The sequence below is a fragment of the Haplochromis burtoni genome, unplaced genomic scaffold (genome assembly GCF_018398535.1).
Source record: "Haplochromis burtoni strain Fernald_Lab_line unplaced genomic scaffold, NCSU_Asbu1 Contig_902, whole genome shotgun sequence".
Lineage (NCBI taxonomy): Eukaryota > Metazoa > Chordata > Actinopteri > Cichliformes > Cichlidae > Haplochromis > Haplochromis burtoni.
In genome coordinates this window covers 47,585-61,135 of record NW_024583263.1, presented here as the reverse complement: position 1 = coordinate 61,135, position 13,551 = coordinate 47,585, and the positions used below count along the sequence as shown (strand labels likewise).

At 40.2% G+C, this 13,551-nt stretch overlaps 1 protein-coding gene across 5 annotated transcripts in view; it reads left to right on the top strand.

The window, feature by feature from the left end:
- Positions 1–13,221, top strand: part of LOC102292375 (collagen alpha-1(XVIII) chain) — a 55,598-nt gene extending 42,377 nt beyond the window's left edge. For 2 of the 5 annotated variants that reach the window (XM_042216030.1, XM_042216029.1), the window contains exons 20-42: positions 1,541–1,639; positions 1,722–1,757; positions 2,647–2,733; positions 2,907–2,939; positions 3,048–3,083; positions 3,181–3,240; positions 3,544–3,621; positions 3,826–3,861; positions 3,962–4,015; positions 4,396–4,467; positions 4,571–4,636; positions 4,725–4,752; positions 5,191–5,223; positions 5,307–5,341; positions 5,467–5,583; positions 5,670–5,817; positions 6,400–6,464; positions 6,691–6,819; positions 6,918–6,950; positions 7,036–7,398; positions 7,485–7,682; positions 10,862–10,971; positions 11,063–13,220. In XM_042216030.1, the coding sequence (XP_042071964.1) occupies positions 1,541–1,639; positions 1,722–1,757; positions 2,647–2,733; positions 2,907–2,939; positions 3,048–3,083; positions 3,181–3,240; positions 3,544–3,621; positions 3,826–3,861; positions 3,962–4,015; positions 4,396–4,467; positions 4,571–4,636; positions 4,725–4,752; positions 5,191–5,223; positions 5,307–5,341; positions 5,467–5,583; positions 5,670–5,817; positions 6,400–6,464; positions 6,691–6,819; positions 6,918–6,950; positions 7,036–7,398; positions 7,485–7,682; positions 10,862–10,971; positions 11,063–11,273 (2,127 nt within the window). In that variant the 3' untranslated portion in view covers positions 11,274–13,220. Of the gene's footprint in view, positions 1–1,540; positions 1,640–1,721; positions 1,758–2,646; positions 2,734–2,906; positions 2,940–3,047; positions 3,084–3,180; positions 3,241–3,543; positions 3,622–3,825; positions 3,862–3,961; positions 4,016–4,395; positions 4,468–4,570; positions 4,637–4,724; positions 4,753–5,190; positions 5,224–5,306; positions 5,342–5,466; positions 5,584–5,669; positions 5,818–6,399; positions 6,465–6,690; positions 6,820–6,917; positions 6,951–7,035; positions 7,399–7,484; positions 7,683–10,861; positions 10,972–11,062 lie in introns of all 5 variants that reach the window. The other 3 variants (XM_014330639.2, XM_042216031.1, XM_042216028.1) reach the window with 3 other exon arrangements.
- Positions 13,222–13,551: the final 330 nt, after the last annotated feature.

Sequence of the window (13,551 nt, the reverse complement as noted above, 5' to 3'; positions counted from 1 at the left end):
TAACGTATGAGTGTCAGACATGTTAAAATCCAGTGGCACCAAGGCATCATACAATAATGTGATTAATAAGTGAAAGAAATTCCTATACAACATCTAGAGACTGAAATCCTTGCCCATTCTTCTTTGCAAAACAGCTCCAGCTCAGTCAGATTAGATGGACAGCGTTTGTGAACAGCAGTTTTCAGATCTTGCCACAGATTCTCGATTGGGTTTAGATACCAGACAGGTCAGGGATAAAGTTATTGAGAAATTTATAGCAAGCTTTCCCAAAGATTTCCCAAGCCTTGAACATCCCATGGAGCACTGTTCAACAGCAGTGCAAGCCACTGTAGTATATTTTTTCTTCTTAAACTTTATTGATCCCCATGGGAAAAATTCCTCTTTGCATTTAACCCATTCACCCAGTGAAGCAGTGGGTAGCCATTGGGCGCCCAGGGAGCAGTTTGTAGGAATGGTATCTTGCTCAGGGGTACCTCAGGGTAGCCGTTCAGTGGATTCAAACCCCTGACCTGGAGCCATCCCTGCCCCTATTAACATCAATTCGAATTAGGATTAAATCCAACTATCTCCACAGTAATTTTGCTTTTGTTTAGCATCCGAGCTATCCTCTTTTTTTGGCATGAGTGTGGCTACTTAAGTCACATAAAGTATAAATTTCACATCAGAGTACAAGGGTCTGAATCAAATATAAAAAGGTGTGCCTCAAGGTTCGACTTTGGGGCCACTTTGGTTTTCTGTTTATTACTGATATCAGTTATATATGTGTTTTCAAATGATTTGTTCAATTATTTGCTCTGTTGTGTATCTGTTAATCACATATTCAGTTGGCTTTTCAGTCTGATAAGCTCTGGGTTAGTTAAAAACATCTAAGACTTGTTTTATTAGACCTGACAATAAAGATTACATTAGTATTTAGCCTAGATTTAATATCAATAAATTACACATAGAAAAATAAAGATCTAAAAAAATGCTTACAATATTTTTTATAGACTCTTACTATAGAGTAGTATAAATGTCTGTATTTGTCTGTATATGCAGTATTCCCTCCTTAATGTGTGGATCAGTCTCAGTGCAACATCGTCACACACAAAGTGATTATTAAAACGTGTATGTTTTAATAATATTTATTATAATCCTTTATATCCTTTTTTTTAAATTTTCATATTTGTGATCCATCATTCATGCACTTTCATCAAAGCACTTTTTTTTAGCCCACATTCACACTCTGATGCATACATCACAGAACAACTTAGGGTTCAGTATCTTGCCCAAGGATACTTACAGTAGTCATTACATCTACATGAGTCCTATATTGTTTCACAATTCATAAGCACAGTTTTTTAACCCCCCAAAATCCTGGATATTAAGTGAGAAACCATACCTATGTTTTATATGTACATTAACATAAATGAAAAAAGTCTTCCAAAGTTTGTCTTATTAACAATATTAGTAGCAGCATTCCATTTTAATTCAGTGAATTTATGTCATACTTTTATGAATTCACCACTCCTGTAAAGAATATGTTTTACTGTTTTTTTAGGGAAATCCAGGTTTACCAGGAACACCTGGTAGCAAAGGAGCAGAAGGACCACGAGGACCTCCTGGGATCCCTGGCTTGAATGGTTCAACTGGAGAAAAAGTATGGCTAACATTAGTGTTACTGTACACTTACTAGTATTAATGATATGGTCTTCTAATACAGTATCCTGATTATTTTTTAGGGTCCAAAGGGAGACAGTGGCGAGAAAGGAGAGAGGGTGAGTTGAATGCAGACTTAAAGTTGTTAGGAAGCTCTTCATTTCATATCAGCTTCATCAGCATATGCAGTTCCCAAATAACCTTTTAGTTATTATAATTTATCTAGAGTTTACTGTCTATCTAAATCGATGAAAGGAATGTGTATATAGGATAATTTGTCATAGATCATGTGATCTCTTTGAAGATTTCTTTAGAACAGAAGCAACACGTGCAAGATCGCAAGTGCTTCAAAGTTCTGTTTGGGCCTACCTATGTTTTCATTAGTTTTATTGAATTCATGCAAACTTTCCTTTTGTGGAGTTTAGTTATATGCCGATGACAGCAATTATAGTTACCAACAAAACTTTCTTTGAAGGTTTCTACATTAGGTCCTTTTATTTCTGTATGTCTCAATGTTATGATCGCTGACCTTCGGATTGAGTTATATGCAGATGATGCCTTTATATTGGAGCGACCGTGGCTCAGGGGGTTGGGAATCGCATCTGTAACCAGAAGGTTGCCGGTTCGATCCCTGGACTTTCTGTCCTGGTCGTTGTGTCCTTGGGCAAGACACTTTACCCTACTTCCCTACAGGTTTTGGCCAGAGGGGCCGATGGCGCGATATGGCAGCCTCGCTTCTGTCAGTCTGCCCCAGGGCAGCTGTGGCTACAACTGTAGCTGCCTCCACCAGTGTGTGAATGAATAGTGGTATTGTAAAGCGCTTTGGGTGCCTTGAAAAGCGCTATATAAAATCCAATCCATTATTATTCAGTACCAGTCAAAAGTTTCATATGCATGTTCAATATTCAATAATGCAATATTCATTCAGACAAGGACTCTATTAAACTATGCTCTGAACATATTGCATACGCACCCATTTCTGCCTGATAATGCACCAATTTGTAACAGGGTTTGCCAGGAAGAGATGGTGGACCACCTGGACCTCCAGGCCCTCCTGGACCTCCAGGACAGATCATCTACCAGCCAGGAGGAGATGTGAGTCTTCATTCAACTTGTAAATGTACAGAGGTTGAATGATTCTGGATTAATATGTGAAATAACACTAACCCACACAGCACAGCCTGATGTTACTCATCTACACTAATAGCCACAGCATGCTTGTTTGCTCATTCACATTCATACTAACTGACCTAACTTTGTCTTGCTAGTATAACGACCTTTATTGGAATGAAGCAGGGCAGGTAGGTGAATGCGCCCCTCAGTCCCCTAACAATCTTATCAAAAGCGTCGCCACAAAACATTAAGTTGAGAGAATATTTTAGCATTTTCAAACTGCGTTTCTTTTTCAGGTTGGACCAGGTATTCCAGGCAGGGCAGGATTCCCAGTACGTATCACCATGATCATCAAACAGTTGAGCCTGTAGGAAACCAACTGATTCAAAACAATGCAAGTAAGTGATTATATTGTGTGTATGGATTTAGGGCCCAATGGGACCAAAAGGGGAAAAAGGGAACCCAGGGCCACCAGGATATGCACCTAAGGTAGGTGCATATCTTTGTTTGTTCATTTCACATTTTAAGACATGTATATTCATTATATTTTGTGCACCATTGTTTTTTAATTTAATACATTTTCATATTAACATGATTTCACATGATTTTTAATTACATTCCTCTCAGTAAGTGACATTCTTTTTACTTTCCAAATTATTTAACACAATTTGTGTTAAAGTAACAGGAAACGAATGGAGTTCAATATTTTAATATCAACAATATTTTTTAAAAACCTTGTGACTTAAATACTGTTTCCAGTAGTATTTTTGTAAGTTCTTGCTTTTTGTTCAGGGAGAAAAAGGAGAGCCTAGTGTCATCACGGGGCCTGATGGGAGACCTCTATTCCTGGGAGGCTTGACAGGACAGCCGGTAAATAAATCAAGTTAAAAAAAATCTGTCATTATGGACTTTGATGATAGAAACAAAGTATTTATCCAGCTGCTTTAGTGTCGATCCGATACCGATATCAGTGTTGGCATGGATAGTTCTTGTTCAGGTGATCATTCCTAATATGTTTAAATCAAAATATCACTGTGTGTGATGTTTACAGTGTGCTTGTGTCTTAATTTGCAGGGCGAGAGAGGAAGTCCTGGCCCAATGGGATTTCCAGTATGTTGTCTAAATTTTAAAAGTTCACAACTTTAGACTTGTTTAACAAGTTAGCAAAATCAGATTAGTATAACGAGCTTCAATGTACATTTTTCTCCAGGGTCCACAAGGTCCTCAAGGCCAGAAGGGGGAGATTGGTTTTCCTGGCCGATCGGTAAGTTTGGCATCTTTACAAAGATTTCATGATAAGCCTTCACATAGTTAGGCAGGTATTTGACTGGAGTAATGACACAAACAGCTGCCCTGTAGGGAAATATCACCCTTGATGCTGATCTCATGGCTACAAATATAAAGTGTAAAAGTATGAAGTCAGAAATGTAGTGGTTTGTGCAAATACTATGGCAATCAGTTGATTCTTCATATTAGATTTATGTGACAGCAACTGTGAAAAAAGAACAACAGTGGAGTCCAATCTTAGGAAGCTTTGATTTGCAGGGTTGAGAGGGAAGACAGTATTAATAACTAATTATTTTTTTAGAAGTTCATTATGTCAGAATGTAACTGTGACATTCTGCGTCCTTTGTCTTGTTTTAGGGTCGACCAGGACTAAACGGTGCCAAAGGAGAGAAGGGAGATGCAGGCAGTGGATCTGGATACGGATACCCTGTGAGTGCTGAAGATTTGACTTTGCCTTTTTATCAGATCCTGATTTCAATCCATTTGTCATCTTTTACAGAAACAGTAATCAATATTATTTTTTGTGTCTCAGGGACCACCAGGCCCACCAGGGCCCCCTGGGCCTCCCGGACCTCCTGTTCCTATTGACAGACTCGGAGTGAGTCCAGACATGATATTTTCCTGTTGTGGTGCATATATCGGTCAAAATGGGTTAAAGTTCCCTAATTCTTTCCTTTTAATTTCAGGGATATGATTACTCCAGGTATTATGCCGGTGAGTTCACTTCAAATTCAATGTTAGATGCCAACGTTATGAGAAACATTTTAAGAAGTACAATATATTACCTTAATATCTGTATGGTGAATGTGAAGCATCATGGTTAGCTTGGCTTAGCAGAAAGGCTGGAAGATATGCAACAGCTGTCTGATCTCGGTCCAGCAGTTAAAAAACCTCCAAAAATCTCAAAAAGATTTCTCCCCACAGTGATTTTAGACTTAAAAAGGGTTTAGGTGGAGAGCTGTGTTTGAATTACACCGTCCCACTGGTGGAGTTTAGCAGTAACTAAAAGGTTCAGAAGCAGCAGTTGTTTGGCCTCTATGTTTGGCCTGACTCTAATAACGGGTCGTTATCCTTTGCAGTTACAGTAAATAAAGTCAGGATTTGAGGAAATGCTGTGTTCTTGCGGTTGTTTAACTTGTTGTTTTTTAACAGTTAAAGGAGAGAAAGGAGATCGGGGACCACCAGGTAACGTCCCTGACAGACGTGTAAATGTTTAAAGTTTTCAGTGTGTGGACAAATTTAAGGCAAGACATTTTTGTCTGTTCCAGGTTTTGGATCAAACATTGACATTTACAGTTTAAAGGTAATCCCTCGCCTTTGCACACTTTAGATTTTATGCCTTTATATTTTAAGATTAAGTTGTTCAAATTGGTTTGAGTTTTGATTGTACTGCTGGCTTTCTCTCTGATTTTTAATGTGTCTACCCAGAATGAGCTGAAAGGTGAAAGTGGCGTGAAAGGAGAGAAAGGAGAGCCAGGCGGAGGATATTATGACCCCCGGTATGGAGGAAGCGGAGTCGGAGCCCCGGGAGTGCCTGGACCTCCAGTACGATCACACTCTGGAAAACATACTGCCACTTCATGTTTTTAAAGATGCTGTAAATCAGACTCTGTGTCCTCCTGTCTTATTAGGGCCCTAAAGGAGACTCCATTATTGGCCCACCAGGCCCCCAGGGGCCACCTGGACCACCTGGAAGAGGGTATGATGGACCACCTGGACCACCAGGGCCACCTGGACCTCCAGGAGCATCACTAGATGGATCTTACAGAGGCACACAGAGTGAGTTAAACTGGAAAACATCCCTTAAATATGAAAGACTTCTTAAAAGAAGGTGATTTATATATTAAAATTTGAATGACTTGCTGCTCCTTTAATTTAAACCCCACCTGGATTAACAGTCTTGCATTTTAAAGTGTCCTCTGAGTTTTTGTGCATGAAGAGCTGCTTATCATTTCTAAAAATTTCCCCACATATACAAGAAAACTTTATGTGATAGATGGAATTCTGGCAGGTTTGTCATCAACAAAAGCCTCTGATACAAAAGTGCCTGTAAAAGTTAAACCTCCTGCTTATATTCACTTTTAAACTAGTTTTTTGGTTTTTGCTTTTAAGAATTTGGGTAATGATGTAGCATTTAAAGTGTGCTGAATTATCTGTTCATTGTCTACCCATAGATAACTATCATTTTATTACTTTATACTGAAGAAAACTTCACTGCATCATTGCATTTCAACTCTGTGTGCTCAGATTCATGTCTTTTGAGAAGGTGTTCTCTTTTCCATGTCTGGCGCCTGCAACGATAACGATAATGCTTATCCAAGCATTTAGCCTATGTTTAACAAATCTGTGCTTGAACCACAGCTATCAGTATTCCTGGACCACCAGGACCTCCTGGACCTCCTGGAGTGCCTGGTGTGACCTCTGGGGTGAGTAAAACTTTTGTTTATTTTCTGGTTGTCTGTCATGAACTTTAAAAAAAATGTTGGGCGTTCAAATTTTAAAGAGCTGGAAATTATCATTGATTACCTCAATGGATTAGCATAAAACTTGGAAGTCCATCCAGTTTTGTTTTTTTTAAATAATTTTCTAAAACCACAACAAAAACACACGTGTCAGCTGCACAGTAATCCACATTGTGGTCTGTGTTTGCAGGTGACAGTGTTGAGGTCTTACGAAACGATGACAGCTACAGCTAGAAGACAACCTGAGGGCTCTCTGGTGTACATACTAGACCAAACAGATCTCTACCTACGAGTCCGGGATGGAGTTCGTCAAGTCCAGGTGAAACATTCATCTTCATAAATCAGCCGGAAAGATGCAAAAATATTTCAACTGTGGAGTTTTTATCTATATTCATTCTGTTTTTTCTTATTTTTCAGCTTGGGGAGTACATCGCTTTCCCCAGGGAGGATGTGAGCATAATTTTATTTGTCTTTTATCTGGTAATTCAGGTATATAGCGTGCCCAGTTTTAACAAGCCACATGCTGCATATTTAGGGTAATGAGGTTGCTGCTGTGGAGCCTCCGCCAGTTGTCCCTTACTTCCAAGACCACCACTCCCACGCGGGCACCTCCACCAACCACTTCAACCAGCCGCATGAGAGTCCGGCCCAACCACATGCTGAGCCTGACTATAAACCTACTTACGTCGATCCCAGATACCAGCCTGATTCGCGGTATCAGTCAGAACCACGGTACCCGGAACTAACAGATCCCAGGTTTCCAAGTTATACAGACCGGTTAAACTCACCTGATAACAGGTATTATGTTGTGGACACTCGTTACCCGATCACCACTCCACGAAGACCACCCCCACGTCAACCCCAGAGTCCGGTCCACTATCACACTTCTGGGCCAGTGGTAAGACAAACCACTTGGTACATCTCAAAGTCTAGCTACTCACATTGTAAGAATACATTTTTACTTCTTGGCATGTTTCCCCACAGCTCCACCTGATTGCTCTGAACAGCCCTCAGACTGGCTCCATGCGGGGCATCCGCGGTGCAGACTTCCTGTGCTTCACCCAGGCTCAGGGCATTGGGATGAAGGGAACTTTCCGGGCCTTCCTGTCTTCCAGACTCCAGGATCTCCACAGCATCGTCCGCAAAACTGACAGACAGAATTTATCAGTAGTCAACTTGAAGGTAGTTAAACAGTGTTTTCACCCAACCTGACGTGACCGGTGTCTCGTGCAAGTTTATGCATTGCTCTCACAGACTGTATAAAATAGATGGACATAATCTCAGTGACATCACCTGTTCTCTTCCTGCTGTGACTTTATCCTTACAGTTACAGCCATGTTGGCCTTTAGAGCCATGAGGGACTATATTTAGATGGAAGGGTACAGATTAGTGTTAAATAATAGACGAATAAAATATAGAAATTCATTCAGTAAAACTGGAGCACAAGAAGCCAAGATCTTTATCGATTAAAAATGCTCTAGAAGACACCACTGACTCAGGAGCAAGCTAGCAACTACAGCTGCCCATCAGTCAGTCAAAGATACCGCTATGCTAACTTTCAGATCGAAGCTCGCTTCAGCTGTAATCTCTCTGTTAGGCTATGATTATAAGAGGGCAAAATTGAGGCAAAAACCTGCAGTTCCTCTAATGGCCACTTGAGACTGGTCAAAGAAGTAAGTCAGTCACCCTAAAGTTCCACGTTTAAAAGGACAAAAACCTACAGCAGAAGTAAACATATTTACAGCCCAGTATAAACACATAAAGTTTATGAATCACTAATTTGACCCTTCACATCAACTGTACACCGGGCTAATTATTTGCATTACTGTGCTGTTTGGATTTTGTAAAGACTTAAATTGAGGGAGGGCATGTCTGTTTTTAAAATGCGTGCCATCACAGGACACTCTAATTTGTAAAGCATTCTTCAGCAATAGTTCTCCCAGATTTCTTTTTTCACTCATTTGTCAGTCTAGTCTTTGTACCTGAATATTTTTAAAGGAATATAAACCATTTAACACTGACCTGTGCATCATTCAGTGATAAAAGAGGTAGCTAACACAAGGAATGAGTTATACATTGTATTGTTAGACACTTTGTTACTAGCAGCCTGTCACAGACCACATCATTTGTTCCCATTTCTTTGGTTGAATCAATGAAAAATGCCAAAGATAACACAGTTTGACAGACATAAAATATTATTTTTGCGACAAAGTGATTTACAAAGAGCTATTAGCTGAAAACTTGGCATATTTTAGGATATTGTGTAGTGTGTCCTTAAAACAACTGAGAATGGTAGGTACAGCGGGGAAAATAAGTATTTGACACATCAGCATTTTCATCAGTAAGGGGATTTCTAAGTGGACTATTGACACAACATTTCCACCAGATGTTGCCATCAAGCCAAATATTGAATTCATACAAACAAATCAGAACATTGAAGTATACAAGTTGGATCATATTAAATAAAGTGCAATGACACAGGGAATAAGTATTGAACACACTTTATTTAATACTTTGTAGAAAAGCCTTTGTTGGTGATTACAGCTTCTAGACGCCTCTTGTATGGATAGACCAGTCGTCTGCATTGCTCAGGAGTGATTCTGGCCCATTCTTCCACACAAACGGTCTTTAAATCTTGAAGGTTCCTTGGGCCTCTTTTATGAACTTTAATCTTCAGTTCTCTCCATAGATTTTCTATGGGATTTAGGTCAGGTGATTGACTGGGCCATTCAAGCAACTTGATTTTCTTTCTTTGAAACCACTTCATTGTTTCCTTGGCCTTGTGTTTGGGATCATTGTCTTGCTGAAATGTCCACCCTCTTTTCATTTTTAGCTTCCTGGTAGATGGCAGCAGATTTTTATCCAGAATGTCCCGGTACATCTCTCCATTCATCCTGCCTTCAATAATATGAAGTCTGCCAGTACCCCTTGCTGAAAAGCAGCCCCAAACCATGATGCTACCACCCCCAAACTTAACTGTTGGTATGGTGTTCTTGGGGTGGTGAGCAGTGCCATTCCTTCTCCAAACATGGTGTGTAGAATGGCTGCCAAAAAGTTCAATTTTGCTTTCATCTGACCATACTATAGTCTTCCAATAATCCACAGGCTTCTCCAAATGCTGTTGCGCAAATTTTAACCGAGCCTTGACATGCTTTTTGTTCAGCAATGGAGTCTTGCGTGGTGAGCGTGCATGGATGCCATGGCGGTTCAGTGCATTGCTTATAGTTTTCTTTGAAACAACAGTACCTGCTGATGCAAGGTCTTCCTGAAGTTCTGTCCGAGTGGTTCTTGGCTCTTGGAGAACTCTCCTGATTATTCTTTGGACTCCTCGGACAGGGATCTTGCGTGGAGCACCTGATCGTGGCAGGTTTATGGTGAACTGATGCTCTTTCCATTTCCGGATAATGGCCCCCACAGTGCTCACAGGAACATTCAGCATTCTGGAAATGCACCTATAACCATTCCCATCACAATGCTTTTCAACGATAAGATTACGAAGATCTTGAGAGAGTTCTTTGCTTTTACCCATCATGAAGTCTTTCCTGTGTGCCTTCTGGGTAATGAGGAGCCTTTATAGGCCATCAATTAGGACTAAAGCAGCTGATATCAATTAGTACTGATAGGGGACAGGATTTCTCTATCAATACTGACAGATTTCAGGTGATCTCCTGGCTTTCTATGTCATTTTGCCCCTTGTTATCTTCATGTATTCAATACTTATTCCCTGTGTCATTTCACTTTATTTATTATGGTTTAACTTGTATACTTCAATGTTCTGATTTGTTTGTATGAATTCAATATTTGGCTTGATGGCAACATCTGGTGGAAATGTTGTGTCAATAGTCCACTTAGAAATCCCCTTACTGATGAAAATGCTGATGTGTCAAATACTTATTTTCCCCGCTGTATGAATATCAAACAAAAACTGGTCTGAGCAGGTGCCAGTTTAGCTAAGTTGGATGAGCAGGCGACCATATGCCACATGGGTAAGAGTGGCCGGCCTGGGTTCAAGTCCAGCCCTTTGCCCCATGTCTCTCTTTACCTTCGCTTTCCTGTTAGTCTTCACTGAGTCTGTCTAATAAAGCCAGAAAAAATCCAAAAACAATATGCTGAAGAAAAAAAAACTTGAGTCAATGGCAAAGGTTCTGATGGAGTGATGAATGCAAATCCTTGGTTCAGCTTCTCGGTGCGCACAGAGATGTGTGGCACTATGACTATTTCCATCCTTTTCATACAGTCTGTGGAACTGAGTCACTATTAAAGCCAGCCTCAAATACTCGCTTAAGTGTTGACTCATTTTAAAGCTTTGACATTCCCAACAAAGTGTAATTTGACTCATTCATGTGCCTCGCGTTCACCAGGACGAGGTTCTGTTTGACAGCTGGGACGACATCTTCAGCGGCGGCAGAATGAAGGAAAACGTGTCAATCTACTCGTTTGATGGCAAGGACGTTCTTCACGACAACACATGGTGAGGCTCAAATCAGCATGAATCGTAACATTACATTAACATTACGTCTTTAAGGCTTGCTACGGAATGACGCTTTTCTGTTTCTTCACAGGCCAGAGAAGATGGTCTGGCACGGGTCGACTAGCAGAGGCGAGCGGCACGTCGACAGCTTCTGCGAGACGTGGCGCGTGGGCGAACACGCGCTGACCGGCATGGCGTCGCCGCTGCAGAGTGGCAGTTTGCTGCAGCAGAGCTCCAGCAGCTGCTCCAGCTCCAACGTCGTGCTGTGCATCGAGAACAGCGCCGGCCACTCCAGGAGATAGACACGGACGCCGTTTTTGTCCACACACAAACACGCACACACTATGATGTGCCTTTGTGAATATGAATTTTCTAAAGAATAATTCGTTTATGTATGTTAACTCCTACTCTATGGTGCTACACAGGATTACCCACGCAAGTTAAGCTCAGGTGACCTACTGTAACTGTCTCTGGCAGCCATGTTGGTGCAGCTTCTCTGTCATTTCTTTTGCTGTTTGAAAGTTGCCAGCTAGCAGTGTCTCTAATAATCATAACCACCGCTAGCTTAAGGTTGTGCACCACAGAAGAAGTAGACTGATAAATATATCAGTGATAAGTGAAACAGAAAAATCAGTTTATAGAAATAATTCTGCTCTGTGACTAAAGTCCATATCTGGTCTTATTCTGAAAGGACAGGCTGCTGTTAAACTGTCATTTTTCAATTTCTGTGACCCCCTTGGCAACTTACAACACCCTGCAGCAGAGAACACATCGTGACTAGTGTGATTAGATTTATCTCAGAGAGGTTATACTGTACCACGAGAAACTATGTCTGAACCACTGCAATGTTTATGTTTGTGTCTCTGGGCTGAGAAAAAGTGTTAAAATGGTTTAAATAAGGTTTTCTGTGCCTTTAACTACACAGCTAGTTTTTATATAGAGTGAAAATGGATATTAGTCAAACAAATTATGATAATGTAATGTTCAGTGTCCAAGAGCAAAGTAAACATTGATTATTTTGTATGTAAAGTGTGTGTTTTAAGCTTCTTTACACTGATTTTATCTGTAACCTGCAGACTTTTACTCTGCTTCAAGGGAAGATATTTTCAAATTGTATTTTTAGCCATAACAGAGGGATATTTATTTTTTTTCTAAACTATGCTTTGCCTATAATTTGCGATGTGAGTCCAGTACATGCGCAAAGTAAGAATGAGTTTGTTTGCAGTCACAGAAAGCAAACAAATCACATACATCATGCCGAGGATTCAGCCATAAATCTGTCATGTCGTGTGTTTTTGCTGGCTTTTTGCCCACTGCCATTCTAGTGGAGAGGTTTCATCCTCTTCGTGTGCTAACAGCTGTAACCAATGCAGTGAAATGTGCATTAACTGTTGTGCCTTCTGTCATGTGAGCAACACGCTGAAATGCTTTGTTTCTCTTAATAAATTTGTGTGGAAAAAAGTGCAAGTTTAATCGTAAGTCGTGGATCTCATCATCTGCTGGTTTACCAGCGGCCTTTAAGAAGTTTGTACATGTGCTGATTACTTCTGAGACCTAATGGGACAAAACATTAATCACAGTTTGTTTACAAACACTCTGTATACACTTCATTTCTCCTTTAACTGTAGCCTTAAAAACTATATTTGTATTAATGATAAAGTAGTATTATGCTTATTTCCAACTCCATGAGTCAAAATTACCCTTGTTTATCTTATACAGGGGATTGATGGTTGTTTGCTGATATTGGCGATGATACTGAATCGTTATAATTAATGTTGGTCCAGATTCAACATTGCAAGTGACTAATCACATAGTTCTGTGATGCGGAAAAAAAATGCTGATGTCCACTCGGGAAAAAATCCAAAATAGGGTCAGGATTAGAGTTGGGGGTTGGGATGTGATCGTGGTTAGGGTTAGGGTTACAAGACTGTGGTTAGGGTTTGGTGTGATGATGTTTTAACATCACATCGCAAAACTATGACATCACAGCAATGTGACTGGTTACCTGCAATGTTGAACCTGGACCAACATTAGTGCTGATGAACCAGAACAACATAAAGACAAAGACATCAGTTCATGTATCTTTTCCCAGCTCCTCCATTCAGCCTTTCTGTTTTAGCCCCTCCCCCTTTTAAGGCCACACTTAAACAACACTGGTAACAAAGGAACCATGCTGATACATCATTTTTGTTCCTTTAAATTAAGTTTCTTCTGATTGGCTGCCCCTCACGAACAGAAAGTTTGAACAACAAATGGTTGGGGTTTCTGCATCCTTGAGAGGACCATATTTGAGATTGCTGTTCTGTATGATGTGATGCAGAGCCAACAGTAGAATAAACAGCAGAAACTGTGCATACAAACTAATTTGAAATCCACTTTTTCAATGATTGACACTTTTATTTTATTTTGACAAAAGACAGAAGATGACCACAGAAAACACCACTTGTCAGCATAACTTTGTTTATCCTTCAAACACCTCTACAAGTCATCACCACCCAACAGTTATCCTGGGCTACAATTAAACCACCACTTTAACTGATCCACCACTCATATTAATAAACCAAACAGAATAAATAAAAA